Raw genomic sequence first — 13,005 nt, 5'->3', positions numbered from 1 at the left:
ACATTCAGCAGCCTTTTACTGCCCTCTTCAACAATGTCAATAATCGAAATAGAGTGAAACCAAATCCTAGGAATAAAAATCTAAAAAAAAAGAAGAGTAAACTGCATTCTTAAGCTGATGCTAGTGATCCTTTTACAAATGATTACATGATTAGTTCGCTAATTAATTAACAAAGTGAAAACAAAAACAAATAGACAACCACAGCAATAATTTTGCAAACAACCAAACCCCACCATCCCTTTTAGAAAAGGAAAAAATACTATCAGAGAATTACCATTTTTCTATTTATTTCACTGTTACTTGATTCCACAACATGTTTCAAAAGGAAAGGAAATCATTTGGTATTGCTTTTTTGTAAATAAGTGTAATTTGAAAACTATCTGAAAATTAGTCCCGTTACCTGTACAATTAAAAAAAAAAAGAAAAAAAAAGTATAGTTTCCATTTTGTTTTGTGAGATTCTTTCCATCAATTAAACCCCAAAGAATAGAACTCCCACTATAAATATCTCCTTCTTCAAATTGGTTCCTTTTTTCTTTCCTTAATACCTTTTGAGCAGGTTTTCTTCCTTTTTACGATAGCAAACAACTAACATAAACATCTATATCTCTAAGCAAAAAAATATTTGTTCACAAAATAAAAAACCACTGCAGAAAGGAAATGACACATACCCAGTTGAAATAGCGGCTTCATCTCTCGCCTATTCTTGCCACATGGCAGGAGTCAATGGAAAAATCTCATTCATGGCTTCCCTAGCTTGTCTTAACTTCTCTATCTCACCCATTTTCCATTTTTCTTAAAACCTTTATGTACTGAAAAAAAAAAACCATTTTTTTCGCAATCCAAGAAAGAACAAGCAAATTGTATCCTCAAAATCACTCAATAAATATGCGTATTGAAATTACTTGGACATGGATGTTGTAATTGGAAGGTTCATTGGATAGCTGATACTCTTAAGGTTTGAAGCTCCATGTTCTATTTTGCTTCGACCTCTGAGTCAGAATCCGAGTCAGCGTCAGAGGCATCGCTCGAGTCCGAAGAGCTGCCCTTTGTTTTTATTTTACAGTTGTTCTTAACGTTAGGCATGGCCGTGCCTTCATCATCATCTTCCTCTTCTTCAGGGATTGTTGCTAGCGTTTCTTCTTCGGGTTCCATCTTTTGAAGTTTGAACTCTTCTTACTCTGTTTCTCTTTCAGTGACTACTGGTTTCTTTATTTTATGCAATTTAGGGACAATTTTGTTTATATCCCTCGATTTTGATTAAAATACAAATAAATTCATATATTTTTGGTCAAATTAATGAATGCCACACATATATTTGAATAAGCACTTGCATGAGTTTTTATCATTGCAACAATCAATCTAATTTTCTTCTTAATTTCTCCTTTCTCCTAGTTTATTATATTCCCATTGAATAATGGAGTAAAGAAGAAGAAAAGTTAACTATATGATTTTTCTCTTTTTTGTTTTTTGGTGACCATTTCGGTGAAATTTATTAGTATCTAAATGAAAGAACTGATAAAGGTAATTTGTGCATCACATGATTAAATTAGACTGAAATTTAGAAATACTTATAATAATCCAGAGTAATGGCAAAACCCAAGGTCGGGCTCCAATATGGCAATGCCTGGATCTAATATGGACATGTTTTGAACACAATGGCCGGGGTTTTTGTTCGGGCTTAAAAAGCTTGGATGCTATATTTTATAATGTCATGTATGTATTTTTTAATTTATGTCATAATTTTATAATTGGGCATGAAAATATAAATATAAATATTTAAAATTTTAAATATATGTAATAGATGAGCTAAATAGATATAATTATTTACTATAATATATATATTTTATAATTTTTTTTAATAAAATTGAGGTTCTTGGCCAGACCACAGACTTATCAGGTGATGCCCGAGATTAGATCGACTCATCCCTGGACTAGGTCTGATCCAGTCCGAATCTAGTTTAGATGGATGATTTTTACATCCTTAAGTTACACCCTATTGATTTTGAGATGGAACTGTTTTAACTTGTTTTAATTTTTTTTTTAACTTCAGCGATTAGTAAAGATTAATGTGAAGCCGAAGTTAGTTATAATCTGTTATGAACTTGCTGAGGTGGCAGGTGAGATGGCATAAATGGGATCCAAATCGAGAGTTGGTTAGTTAGTTAATAACAGACTGATTCATCGCAAGTGGATACACACGTGAGAAGCATACATATATATAAGTTGTCTCTAAGCTAGTTTCCAATTTACAGAGCAGAGAGAAACACTTAAGCATTACAGAGAGAAAACGCTAAAGATTAGAAAGGTTTTAATCTGTAATTGGTAACTCAGTTGTAATCCATCATCTTCTTGTTCAATAAAGCTTCTGCCCTTGCTGGCTTTTACAGCCGTGGATGTAGGTTCCTTTGTGGAGCTTAACCACATTAGTTTCTTGGTGTGTTGAGAATCTTTGATTGCTCTGTTCTTCTTTGTTCTTTTTCGTTATCAATTCTGGTTTCGTGGGTTGCTTAATTCTTGTTTAAGAGAGTAAAATAAACTCGTTTGCCATAACAAACTGGTATAAGAGCTTAGTGTTGGTTGGGATCAGACTCAAAAATGGCAAGCACCAGAGTTGATCTTGAAAAGTTCAATGGAGATAATGATTTCTATCTCTGGAGTTTGAAGATGAGAGCAATTCTGATTCAACAAGGGCTTGACAGTGCCCTCGATGATGAAGAAGATCTGATGGCCAAGAAAGAGAAGGTAGAAGGTTCTTCAAGCTTTGGTGCAGACCAGAGGATCATAAACAATAAGGCCCATAGCACCATTATCTTGCATCTCTCTGATGAAGTCTTGAGAGAAGTATCCAAAGAAAGAACGGCAACTGGTTTGTGGGCAAAGCTAGAAGAAATGTTTCTGAAGAAATCATTAGCAAAGAGGCTGTACATGAAGAGAAGATTATACACATTCTCAATGAAAGATGGAGTAGCCATGAAAGATCATGTGGATGAGTTTAATAAACTCATTCTTGATCTTGAGAATGTCAACATAATTCTTGAAGATGAAGACAGGGCACTCATCCTTCTAAGTTCCCTTCCAGAATCTTATGAACATTTTATAGATACTCTCCTCTATGGCAGACAGATCCTATCTTTGAAAGATGTCAAAGATGCACTAGAATCCAAGGATTTGAAGAAAAGATCAGAGGTGAAAGATCAAACCAATGCAGAAGGTTTAGTTGCCAAAGGAAAGCCATAGAGGAAACACAACAAGCAGAAAAAGAATAATAACCAGAAAGATAAAGCTGAAAAAAAGAAGAAGAAGAGGAAGTGTTACTTCTGTCAGAAAGAGGGACACTACATCAAGGATTGCTTTGAGAAAAAGAAACTAGAAGAGCTACAGAAGAAGTCAAATGAGAAGGCTGCTGTAGCTTCAGAGGATGAAGGTGATTATGATGAAGCTGATGTCCTAGTGGCTGCAGAGAGACATCCAACTGGTGAGTGGATATTAGATTCAGGCTGCTCTTTCCATATGTGTCCAAACAAAAACCTCTTTAAGACCTTTGAAAGTGTGAATGGAGGGAAGGTGTTGTTAAGGAACAATTTTGCTTGCAAGGTTGCTGGAATAGGAACCATTAATTTAAAAATGCATGATGGTTTCATTAGAGATTTGCACCATGTAAGATATGTCCCTGAACTAAAAAGAAATCTAATATCCCTAGGAATGATTGACCAATCAGGGTGTACCATTAAAGCTGAGAATGGAGAAATATAGGTTTCTAATCAAGGTAAAATTGTAATGAAAGGGGCTAGGAAAAATGGGATGTACATACTTTTGGATCCTCACTTGGGCATGGAATCTCAGCAAGTGTTGTCAGAGATAAAACTAAGCTCTGGCATATGAGACTAGCTCATATAAGTGAGAGAGGTCTCAGGGAGCTAAGCCATCAAGGTTTTCTTGGTGATGACAAAGTTACTTCCTTAAAATTCTGTGAGAAATGTGTATTTGGGAAGGCCACAAGATTGAAATTCAGTTTGGGGAGAAAAGAAACCAAGCAGACCTTAGATTACATTCACTCAGACTTTTGGGGGCCTTCACAAGTGCCATCTTTAGGTGGAGTAAGGTACTTTGTGTTCTTCATAGATGACTTCTCTAGGAAAGTTTGAATTTTTGTGTTAAAACACAAAAATGAAACACTAGGAAAGTTTAAAGAGTGGATAACTCTCATTGAGAATCAAACTGAAAAGAAGATAAAGAGGCTTAGATCAGACAATGGGCTGGAGTATTGCAGCAAAGAATTTGAAGACTTCTGTAAATCAAAGGGCATTGCAAGGCATAGAACTGTCACCTACACTCCACAACAAAATGGGCTAGCAGAAAGAATGAACAGAACCATAATAGAAAGGGTAAGATGTATGCTGCTGAATGCAAACTTATCAAAAGGTTTTTGGGCTGAAACAGTTACTACAATTGCCTATTTGATAAATAGAAGTCCATCCTCAACTCTAGGTTTCAAGACACCTCAGGAGCTTTGGTCAGGAAAGCCACCAGACTTGAGCAATCTAAGGATCTTTGGGTGTCCAGCTTATGCACACATAAAACAAGGAAAGCTTGAACCAAGGGCTGTCAAAGGGTATTTTTTAGGTTATCCAGAGGGCATAAAAGGATTCAAAATATGGACCCTCAATGGGAAACCATCCAGAATACTAATCACCAGAGATGTCACCTTTGATGAAGAGCAAATGCTTCAATCAAAGGTAGAAATTGAGATTGAAGCTACTGAAATAGAGGAAGAAGAAAGTGCTGGACAGAAGGTGGAGCATTCTGATAGTTGTAAGACTTCTGAGCAGCCATCAGACCAATCCAAGGAAAGAAAGAATCCATCAGAACTGGAAACATATCAACTTGCTAGGGATAGGGAGAGGAGAGCCATCAAAATGCCAAAGAAGCATAGCACAGCTGACCTCATTTCCTATGCATTGACAGTAGCTGATGAAGTAAATGGTGGAGAGCCTTTGAGCTATAAAGAAGCTATGTGTTGTAGTGATAAGCTGAAATGGTATGCTGCAATGCAGGATGAAATAATCTCTCTAAAGAAGAATAATACCTGGATCTTAGTGAACAAACCACTTAACAAGAAACTAGTTGGCAGCAAGTGGATTTTCAAATTGAAGGCTGGAGCTTCAGAAAATGAACCACCAAGACATAAGGCCATACTTGTGGCAAAGGGATTCACACAAAGAGAAAGAGTTGACTTCAATGAAGTGTTCTCACCTGTAGTTAAATACAGCTCCATTAGGTTGCTGTTGGGCCTCTCTACATATCATGACCTGGACCTGGAGCAGATGGATGTTAAAACTGCCTTCTTACATGGCAGCCTTGATGAAGAAATTTTCATGGCACAGGCAGAAGGGTTAATTGAGAAAGGATCAGAGGACAATGTGTGCTTATTGAAGAAGAGCTTATATGGCCTCAAACAATCCCCAAGGCAATGGTATTTGAAGTTTGATGAGTTCATGATAAGCCATGGGTACTGCAGAAGCAAATTTGATAACTGTGTGTATTATAAACTCTTATCAAGTGGTGGAGGCATCTATTTGCTTCTTTATGTGGATGACATGCTTATTGCATGCAATCAAAAGGAAGAAATAAAGAAACTTAAGGTGGAGCTCAGCACTGAATTTGAAATGAAGGATTTGGGTGCAGCTACAAAAATTCTGGGTATGCAGATAATAAGAGATAGGGAATCCAAAGTTTTGTATCTATCTCAAGCTGATTATGTGAAGAGGGTGTTAACCAGGTTCAATATGGAAGATTCAAAACCTGTTTCAACACCTCTGTCAGCTCACTTCCAGTTATCTAAGTCACTGGAACCTACAACTGATGATGATTTTAACTATATGAGGGAGATACCTTACTCCAGTGCAGTTGGCAGCATCATGTATGCCATGGTATGCACCAGACCTGACATGGCTCATGCAGTTGGAGTCATCAGTAGGTTTATAGGAAATCCAGGGAAGGATCACTGGAATGCAGTGAAATGGGTACTAAGGTATCTTCGAGGAACTGCTGTCACTGCCATCATGTTTGGAAAAATAAGTGGAGCATCACCTGAAGTTGCTGGGTTTGTGGACTCTGACTATGCAGCAGATAAGGATAGAAGAAGGTCTATAACATGCTTTGTGTTTACTATATGTGGAGGTGCTATAAGTTGGAAGTCTTTCCTGCAATCAGTGGTTGCCCTCTCAACAACAGAAGCTGAATATATTGCACTTACAGAAGTTGTCAAGGAGGCAATATGGCTGAGAGGGCTGGTCTCTGAATTGGGGTTTAAACAAGAAGTGGTTATAGTTGGCTGTGATAGCTTAAGTGATATTCAGCTAAGTAAAAATCCAAAGTATCATGAGAGAACTAAACATATTGATGTTAGAATGCATTTCATAAGGGATGAAATCAGCAAAGGAGTAGTGAATGTGGCTAAGGTGCCATCTGAAGTCAATCCAGCCGACATGTTAACCAAGCCTTTGCCATCAGTTAGGTTCAGGGACTTACTGAATCTGATTGGGAGTGTTAGCTTGTGAAACAAGCTTACTGGTGCTGTGTTGTAGTGAAGGGAGAGGCATAAACAGATTAGAACTAAGGTGGAGATTTGTGAAGCCGAAGTTAGTTATAATCTGTTATGAACTTGCTGAGGTGGCAGGTGAGCTGGCATAAGTGGGATCCAAATCGAGAGTTGGTTAGTTAGTTAATAACAGACTAATTCATTGCAAGTGGATACACACGTGAAAAGCATACATATATATAAGCTGTCTCTAAGCTAGTTTCCAATTTACAGAGCAGAGAGAAACACTTAAGCATTACAGAGAGAAAACGCTAAAGATTATAAAGGTTTTAATCTGTAATTGGTGACTCAGTTCTAATCCATCATCTTCTTGTTCAATAAAGCTTCTGCCCTTGCTGGCTTTTACAGCCGTGGATGTAGGTTCCTTTGTGGAGCTGAACCACGTTAGTTTCTTGGTGTGTTGAGAATCTTTGATTGCTCTGTTCTTCTTTATTCTTTTTCGTAATCTTGTTTTTTATCAATTCTTGTTTAAGAGAGTGAAATAAACTCGTTTGCCATAACAATTAATATAAGAGAAAGTAATTTATTTTGGCTAACTCCTTCTCCTACATTTGCTAAGCCATTAACCAAAATGATAAAGAATATTAATAAAGTAAGTTTTATGGATACACAAGTACTATTTCTTTGAATCAACAAATATGCAACATAAAAAAGGAAGTGGCCAATGTGGTACACACCACATAATTAAATTTGCTTAGCCATAAACCATGTGATGATAATGATATTACCATCTTTGGGTCCGGGATTATGACAACTGGTGATTCAAGTGGATTATGTGTTGATGCTAATTTTGATCAGTCTTCATCTGTGGCAGAGAATGTTGGGGGAATACCAGTATATTTGAGTGCAATACAGGAATGGATGATCAAATTTGGATATTCGTTCGTTACCATATCAGTTCGGACAGATATTTCCTGGTATGCATCTATATCCATATACTATCAAGAGGTTTGGTGGTGGTACTAGTGCTTAAGCTTGCCTTTTTGTACTCTTTATCTTCTGTCAGTGTTAGTTCTTATCAAATTTGCGATTTTGTTTTCAGGTATAGGCTTGGAAGGCCATCAAAGCAGTATGCAGCATGGTACAAACCAGTTCTAAAAACTGTGAGGCTTGCTATTGCCCTCATTACAATGTTGAACAATCAGAGTCGAGCATCTCGACTCTCGTTTGCAGATGTAATAAAAAAAGTGTCCAAGTTCAGTAAGACTAATCCTGCTTATATTTCTTCCAATCCCACAGAAGTTGAAAGGTATGTGGTGGTTCATGGACATATCATACTCCAACAATTTGCAGAGCTTCCTAATAAAAGGATCAGCAAGTGTGCATTTGTGTCTGGTCTTTTTGAAAAAATGGAGGAAAGACACCACACCAGGTCTTTGGTGAAGAAAAGGTGGTGCTGAAGAAGGAAATAAATTCAAATCTGAGAGCATCAAAAAACAAGGTAATGCAAGCAACAACCACAAGATTGATAAAGAGGATTTGGGAAGAGTTTTACTCAAATTATTTGCCTGAAGATACAAAGGAGGCATATATCCATGAAGTGAAAGTGGATGAAGAACTCGATGAAGAACATGGAGAAAATAGTGAGGAATATCCCGAAGACATTAAAGTGGAACAGATGCAAGTTGATGAGAATATGGAGAAATTTTGTTTCTCTGCAAAAAGTGTTAAGCCACCTTGCTCTTCGAAGGCTACCAAATGGGATGGGGAGTTAATAAGAAAAACATGTTTCGGTGAGTCTCTTTACAAACGTGCCATTGTTTGTGGCAATGTGGTTAATATTGGTGGTTGCGTGCTGGTTGAAACTGCAGATTCAGATCATTTGCCTTCAATATATTTTGTGGAGTTTATGTTTGAAAAGTCAGATTCAAGAAAGATGGTTCATGGCAGACACATGCTAAGAGGCTCTGAAACATTTCTTGGTAATACTGCAGATGCTAATGAGGTTTTTTTTGACAAATGATTGCCTGGAAATTGAACTGGAAGATGTTAAAGAAGTTGTGGCAGTTGAAATCTTATTGATTCCTTGGGGGCATCAACATCGGAAGTCTAATGCTTGCAAGGACAAGATTGTTCGTGAAAGAGCAGAGGATCAAAGAATTGATCAATTCCCCTTGGAATATTATTGTAAAAGCTTGTACTGGCCTGAGAGAGGTGCTTTCTTTAAGCTTCCAAAAGATACCATGGGACTTGGAACAGGAGTTTGCCATTCTTGTAAAATAGAGGAAACTGAGAGGGAGAAGGATGTTTTCAAGGTAAATTTGAACAGAAATGGTTTCACTCTCAAAGGAACGGAGTTCCATGTTCATGATTATGTCTAAGTAGCTCATCATCATTTTGCTGATAAAGATAGGAACCGAGATACATTTAGAAACGAAGGGATGAAAGCATATGTTGTTTGTCAGTTGCTAGGTATTGAAGTACCAGAGACTTCCACAAAAGCTTGCCCTGAATCCACTAAGGTTAAAGTTCGGAGATTTTTCAGACCCGAGGACATATCAGAGGAGAAAGCATACTACTCTGACATTAGAGAAGTAAGTCTGTTCTAGGAACCGATCTAAACATTTCTTTTTTATTGAATGGAGTAAAATCTAAACATTTTACGTATTCTTTTGTCTTATATTTTCTGTGATACAAAGTTTCTATTTGACTTTTTGGTGTTATTATGTTATTGTGGATCTTATACACAGTGTCTTTGCTATTGAATCTTTAGGTTTATTACAGTAAACTAGTATTCACAGTTCCTGTTACTGGAGTAGAAGGCAAATGCGACATTAGAAAGAAGCATGATCTTGCCCCTTCGGATAGCCCCACCATCTTTGAGCATATTTTCTTCTGCGAACATTTATACGATCCTGATAAAGGAACCATCAAGCCGGTAGTTTATATTTACTCATTTTCCCTTTAATTCATTTCCTTAACTAGATTCATGTGAATTATGTTTATTAAACTGTGGTTTCTTCTTATGCCGACTGTAATGACTGCATAATGGCCAGTTGCCGCCTCACATCAAGACTAGTGTGCTAAAAGAGAGGGTGTCTGATGATACTGCTTATAGAAAGATAAATGGGAAATGTAAAGAGGAAAAGCATGATGGTGCTGTTGACAAACAGACGGATGCTGTGAATAAGAATCGCTTCGCTACCTTAGATATTTTCGCAGGTTGTGGTGGCTTATCTCATGGCCTACAGCAAGCAGGTAACTTTCAAAGTTCCGTGAGCAAGTAAACCGATTTTGGTCTATTGTGACTGACAAATATGCAACTAAAGGTGTGTCGATAACCAACTGGGCAATAGAGTATGAGCAACCAGCAAGAGAAACATTCAAGGTTAATCATCCAGAAGCTTTGGTGTTTATTAACAACTGCAATGTGATCCTGAGGTTGATGTTTGCTTTCATTTAAGTACAATAATTCATGGCTTTATGTTCGATTCGGTGATAATTTCTTTGTAATCAACTCTTATATCTTCAGTAAATCAATGAATCAAATGCAGGGCTATCATGTCAGCATGTGGGGATGCTGATGACTGTATTTCAACTCCTGAAGCTGCTGAGCTAGCAGCAGAACTTGATGAAGAGACAATTAAGAATTTGCCTCGGCCTGGACAAGTGGATTTCATCAGTGGAGGGCCTCCTTGTCAGGTACATCGATCAATCCTCCAGTCTACTTCTAGGATTTATTTTGTAAGCAATTCTAACAGTAATTGTGTACAATAGACCTATAAAGTTTAGCTATTGGTTCTTTGTTATTTCCAGGGATTTTCTGGAATGAATAGGTTTAATCAAGGCTCTTGGAGCAAAGTTCAATGTGAAATGATCTTAGCATCGTTGTCTTCTGCTGATTATTTCCGCCCCAGATTTTTCCTTCTGGAGAATGTAAGGAACTTTACATCATTTAACAAAGGGCAAACATTTCGCTTAACTATGGCTTCTCTCCTCCAGATGGGTTATCAGGTAGATACCATTTTTGATTTACTCACTCATAACTTTATAGAGGGGTACCTATCAAAATTCCCTGAATTTGTTTCTCCATTTAATTAGTCAATTCAATCGGAAAATTGTGAAAGTATCATGTAGCTTATATAAATTATTCATCTAATTTGTTGTTGTAGGTGAGATTTGGTGTCCTGCAAGCAGGAGCATATGGCATGTCTCAGTCTCGTAAACGTGCATTCATATGGGAAGCATCACCTGAGGAAACCCTTCCAGAATGGCCTGAGCCCCCTGAGCTAAAGATTCCCATTATGCTGCTGTTCGAAGCACCGCAAATGGTGCTCCTTTTCGTGCAATAACAGTTAGAGATACAATTGGAGACCTCCCAGCTGTTGGCAATGGGGCTTCTGTAACAACCATGGAAGTGGGATTTTCTTCACCTGTCTGTGATGCTCATTTTATCTTTATTGTTGTTCCTTCTACCAAAGGTCTTGTTTCTTGTATTTTCCTACCGTGCAGTATAAAAGTGAACCTGTGTCATGGTTTCAAAAGAAAATCAGAGCAGATATGCTGGTCTTAAATGATCATATATCAAAGGCAATGAGTGAGCTGAACCTTATTAGGTGTCAAAAGATCCCAAAACAGCCTGGTTCTGATTGGCGTGTTCTTCCTAGTGAGAAGGTGTATAGTTTTTTCTTTTAGATCTAACTGAAATTATCATTTCATAATTGCTTTGGTTTTAAACATTTTCCTTTTCAAATTCCCCCTCCAGGTTCGATTGTCTAACGGACAGGTTGTAGATTTAATACCCTGGTGCTTACCCATTACAGCTGAAAAGCACAATCAATGGAAGGGTCTGTTCGGAAGGTTGGACTGGGAAGGAAATTTTCCAACCTCCGTTACTGATCCTCATCCGATGGGTATGGTCGGAACCTGTTTTCACCCAGATCAGGATAGAATAATCACAGTTCGTGAGTGTGCTCGATCACAAGTAAGTCTTTTTGGCTATATATGTAAATATCTGCAGTTAGTTGGAATGATGAAAAACCAGAATGACCAAAAATAATTTTTGATGCAGCACCGGTGACACTTTTAACTTGACAAGCTAATTATTGAATCAAACAAGATAAATTTTGCCAACTGTTTCTGCTGTCATCTTACCCTGCTCTCTTGATTCCCGCAGGGTTTCTCCGATAGTTATAAATTTGTTGGTGACATCCAACACAAGCATCGGCAGATTGGAAATGCTGTTCCACCTCCTCTGGCGTTTGCACCGGGGAGAAAACTAAAGGAAGCTGTAGAAATGAAAGCATCAACATCACAGAGATATTCATGTGTTCTGTGAAATAACTGTTCTTTGTTAATATGAAAACCTACTGTTTTTATTTTTTATTTTTACTTCGGCCTATTTCTTAGTAACACACCAACACTAACCCATCTGAAGACATTGAGTCACATTTTCTGAAGTAACTAGATTGATGATATGCAACCTCTTCAATTTATCTCCCTAGCTCCTATTTGTAAGAAAAGTTTCATAGTTTAAAAAATATATTTTCTCTTTAAAATATAGTTCATATAATTCTTTATTATAAGTTTTATCCTTTTCATATTCACACTCATATCAACGTGATTAGCCAACAATAAAATTCACCGCAAAATGTATTTGGAAGAGTAAAGGTCTGTGTGTCTTTGCTTGAAGAGTGGAACTAATAGCACCTTATATATATTTTTTCCCAAGCCCCCCCCCCCCCTCAAAACCTATTATAAGTTTTCAAAAACTCTGTTTTAAAATTTCAGTTTCTTTTTTATTAAAAAAATATTTAACTTCTTCCACAAACCTCATATTAGGGATATTGTTTTTACAAAATTTTGAAAGTTTAAATCATATATATGTAATTAAAAAGAAAATTCTATATACTTGAATTGAGTAGAACTAAAAATGGGCTTAAATAGTTATTATGTAATATACAAAGTGTTTGAGAGAAAATAAAAAAATATAAAAGACTTTGGTGTAGTTGTGTGGGAGTAATGAACTAGAAAAAGAAACTTATAGAGAGAGAGAAAAAAAAATATATGAATTAAATAGATTTATTTGTCTTTTAATATAATTAGAGAACTGTTTAAAAGGATTATACAGATCTGCCAACAGCTATAACTCTTGCTTGAATTTGGGGCATTACACTTCTCCATTCACTATTGGGTCTATGAAAACTTAACACTTCTTAAGAACATATGGGCATTTACACTTATGTAAAGCTAATTAAGACTAGGTTTGGGCGAATGGGCTTTTACAATTTTAAATGGTAAAAAAGATGATGTAAATTATAAAATTAAATTTAAATTTATTCACATTTTTATTAGTATAATAAGTTTGAATCAATTTTGTATTTGGAGTAATGTAATAATATTTTTATTTAAAGATCAATTACTCAACTCTACGTATGTTTGATTTTAATTGTAATGTGCACG

At 36.6% G+C, this 13,005-nt stretch overlaps 1 protein-coding gene across 1 annotated transcript; it reads left to right on the top strand.

Annotated features, from left to right (window-relative positions):
• The first annotated feature begins 2,597 nt into the window (after window positions 1-2,597).
• Window positions 2,598-11,923, top strand: LOC112097655 (DNA (cytosine-5)-methyltransferase 1-like). Its single transcript, XM_024182927.1, is given in 17 exon segments — window positions 2,598-3,188; window positions 3,276-3,477; window positions 4,182-6,558; window positions 7,302-7,520; window positions 7,646-7,986; window positions 7,989-8,551; window positions 8,553-9,137; window positions 9,317-9,481; window positions 9,600-9,801; window positions 9,873-9,984; window positions 10,098-10,245; window positions 10,360-10,557; window positions 10,716-10,839; window positions 10,842-10,960; window positions 11,056-11,217; window positions 11,309-11,527; window positions 11,720-11,923. Coding segments are annotated over 17 exon segments (6,489 nt in total). The 3' UTR covers window positions 11,882-11,923.
• The last annotated feature ends 1,082 nt before the right edge of the window (window positions 11,924-13,005 follow it).

This window comes from Citrus clementina, unplaced genomic scaffold, assembly GCF_000493195.1.
Source record: "Citrus clementina cultivar Clemenules unplaced genomic scaffold, Citrus_clementina_v1.0 scaffold_5, whole genome shotgun sequence".
Taxonomy (NCBI): Eukaryota; Viridiplantae; Streptophyta; class Magnoliopsida; order Sapindales; family Rutaceae; genus Citrus; species Citrus x clementina.
The sequence above is the reverse complement of the archived record's forward strand: the minus strand, read 5'-3'. Positions and strand labels throughout refer to the sequence as shown.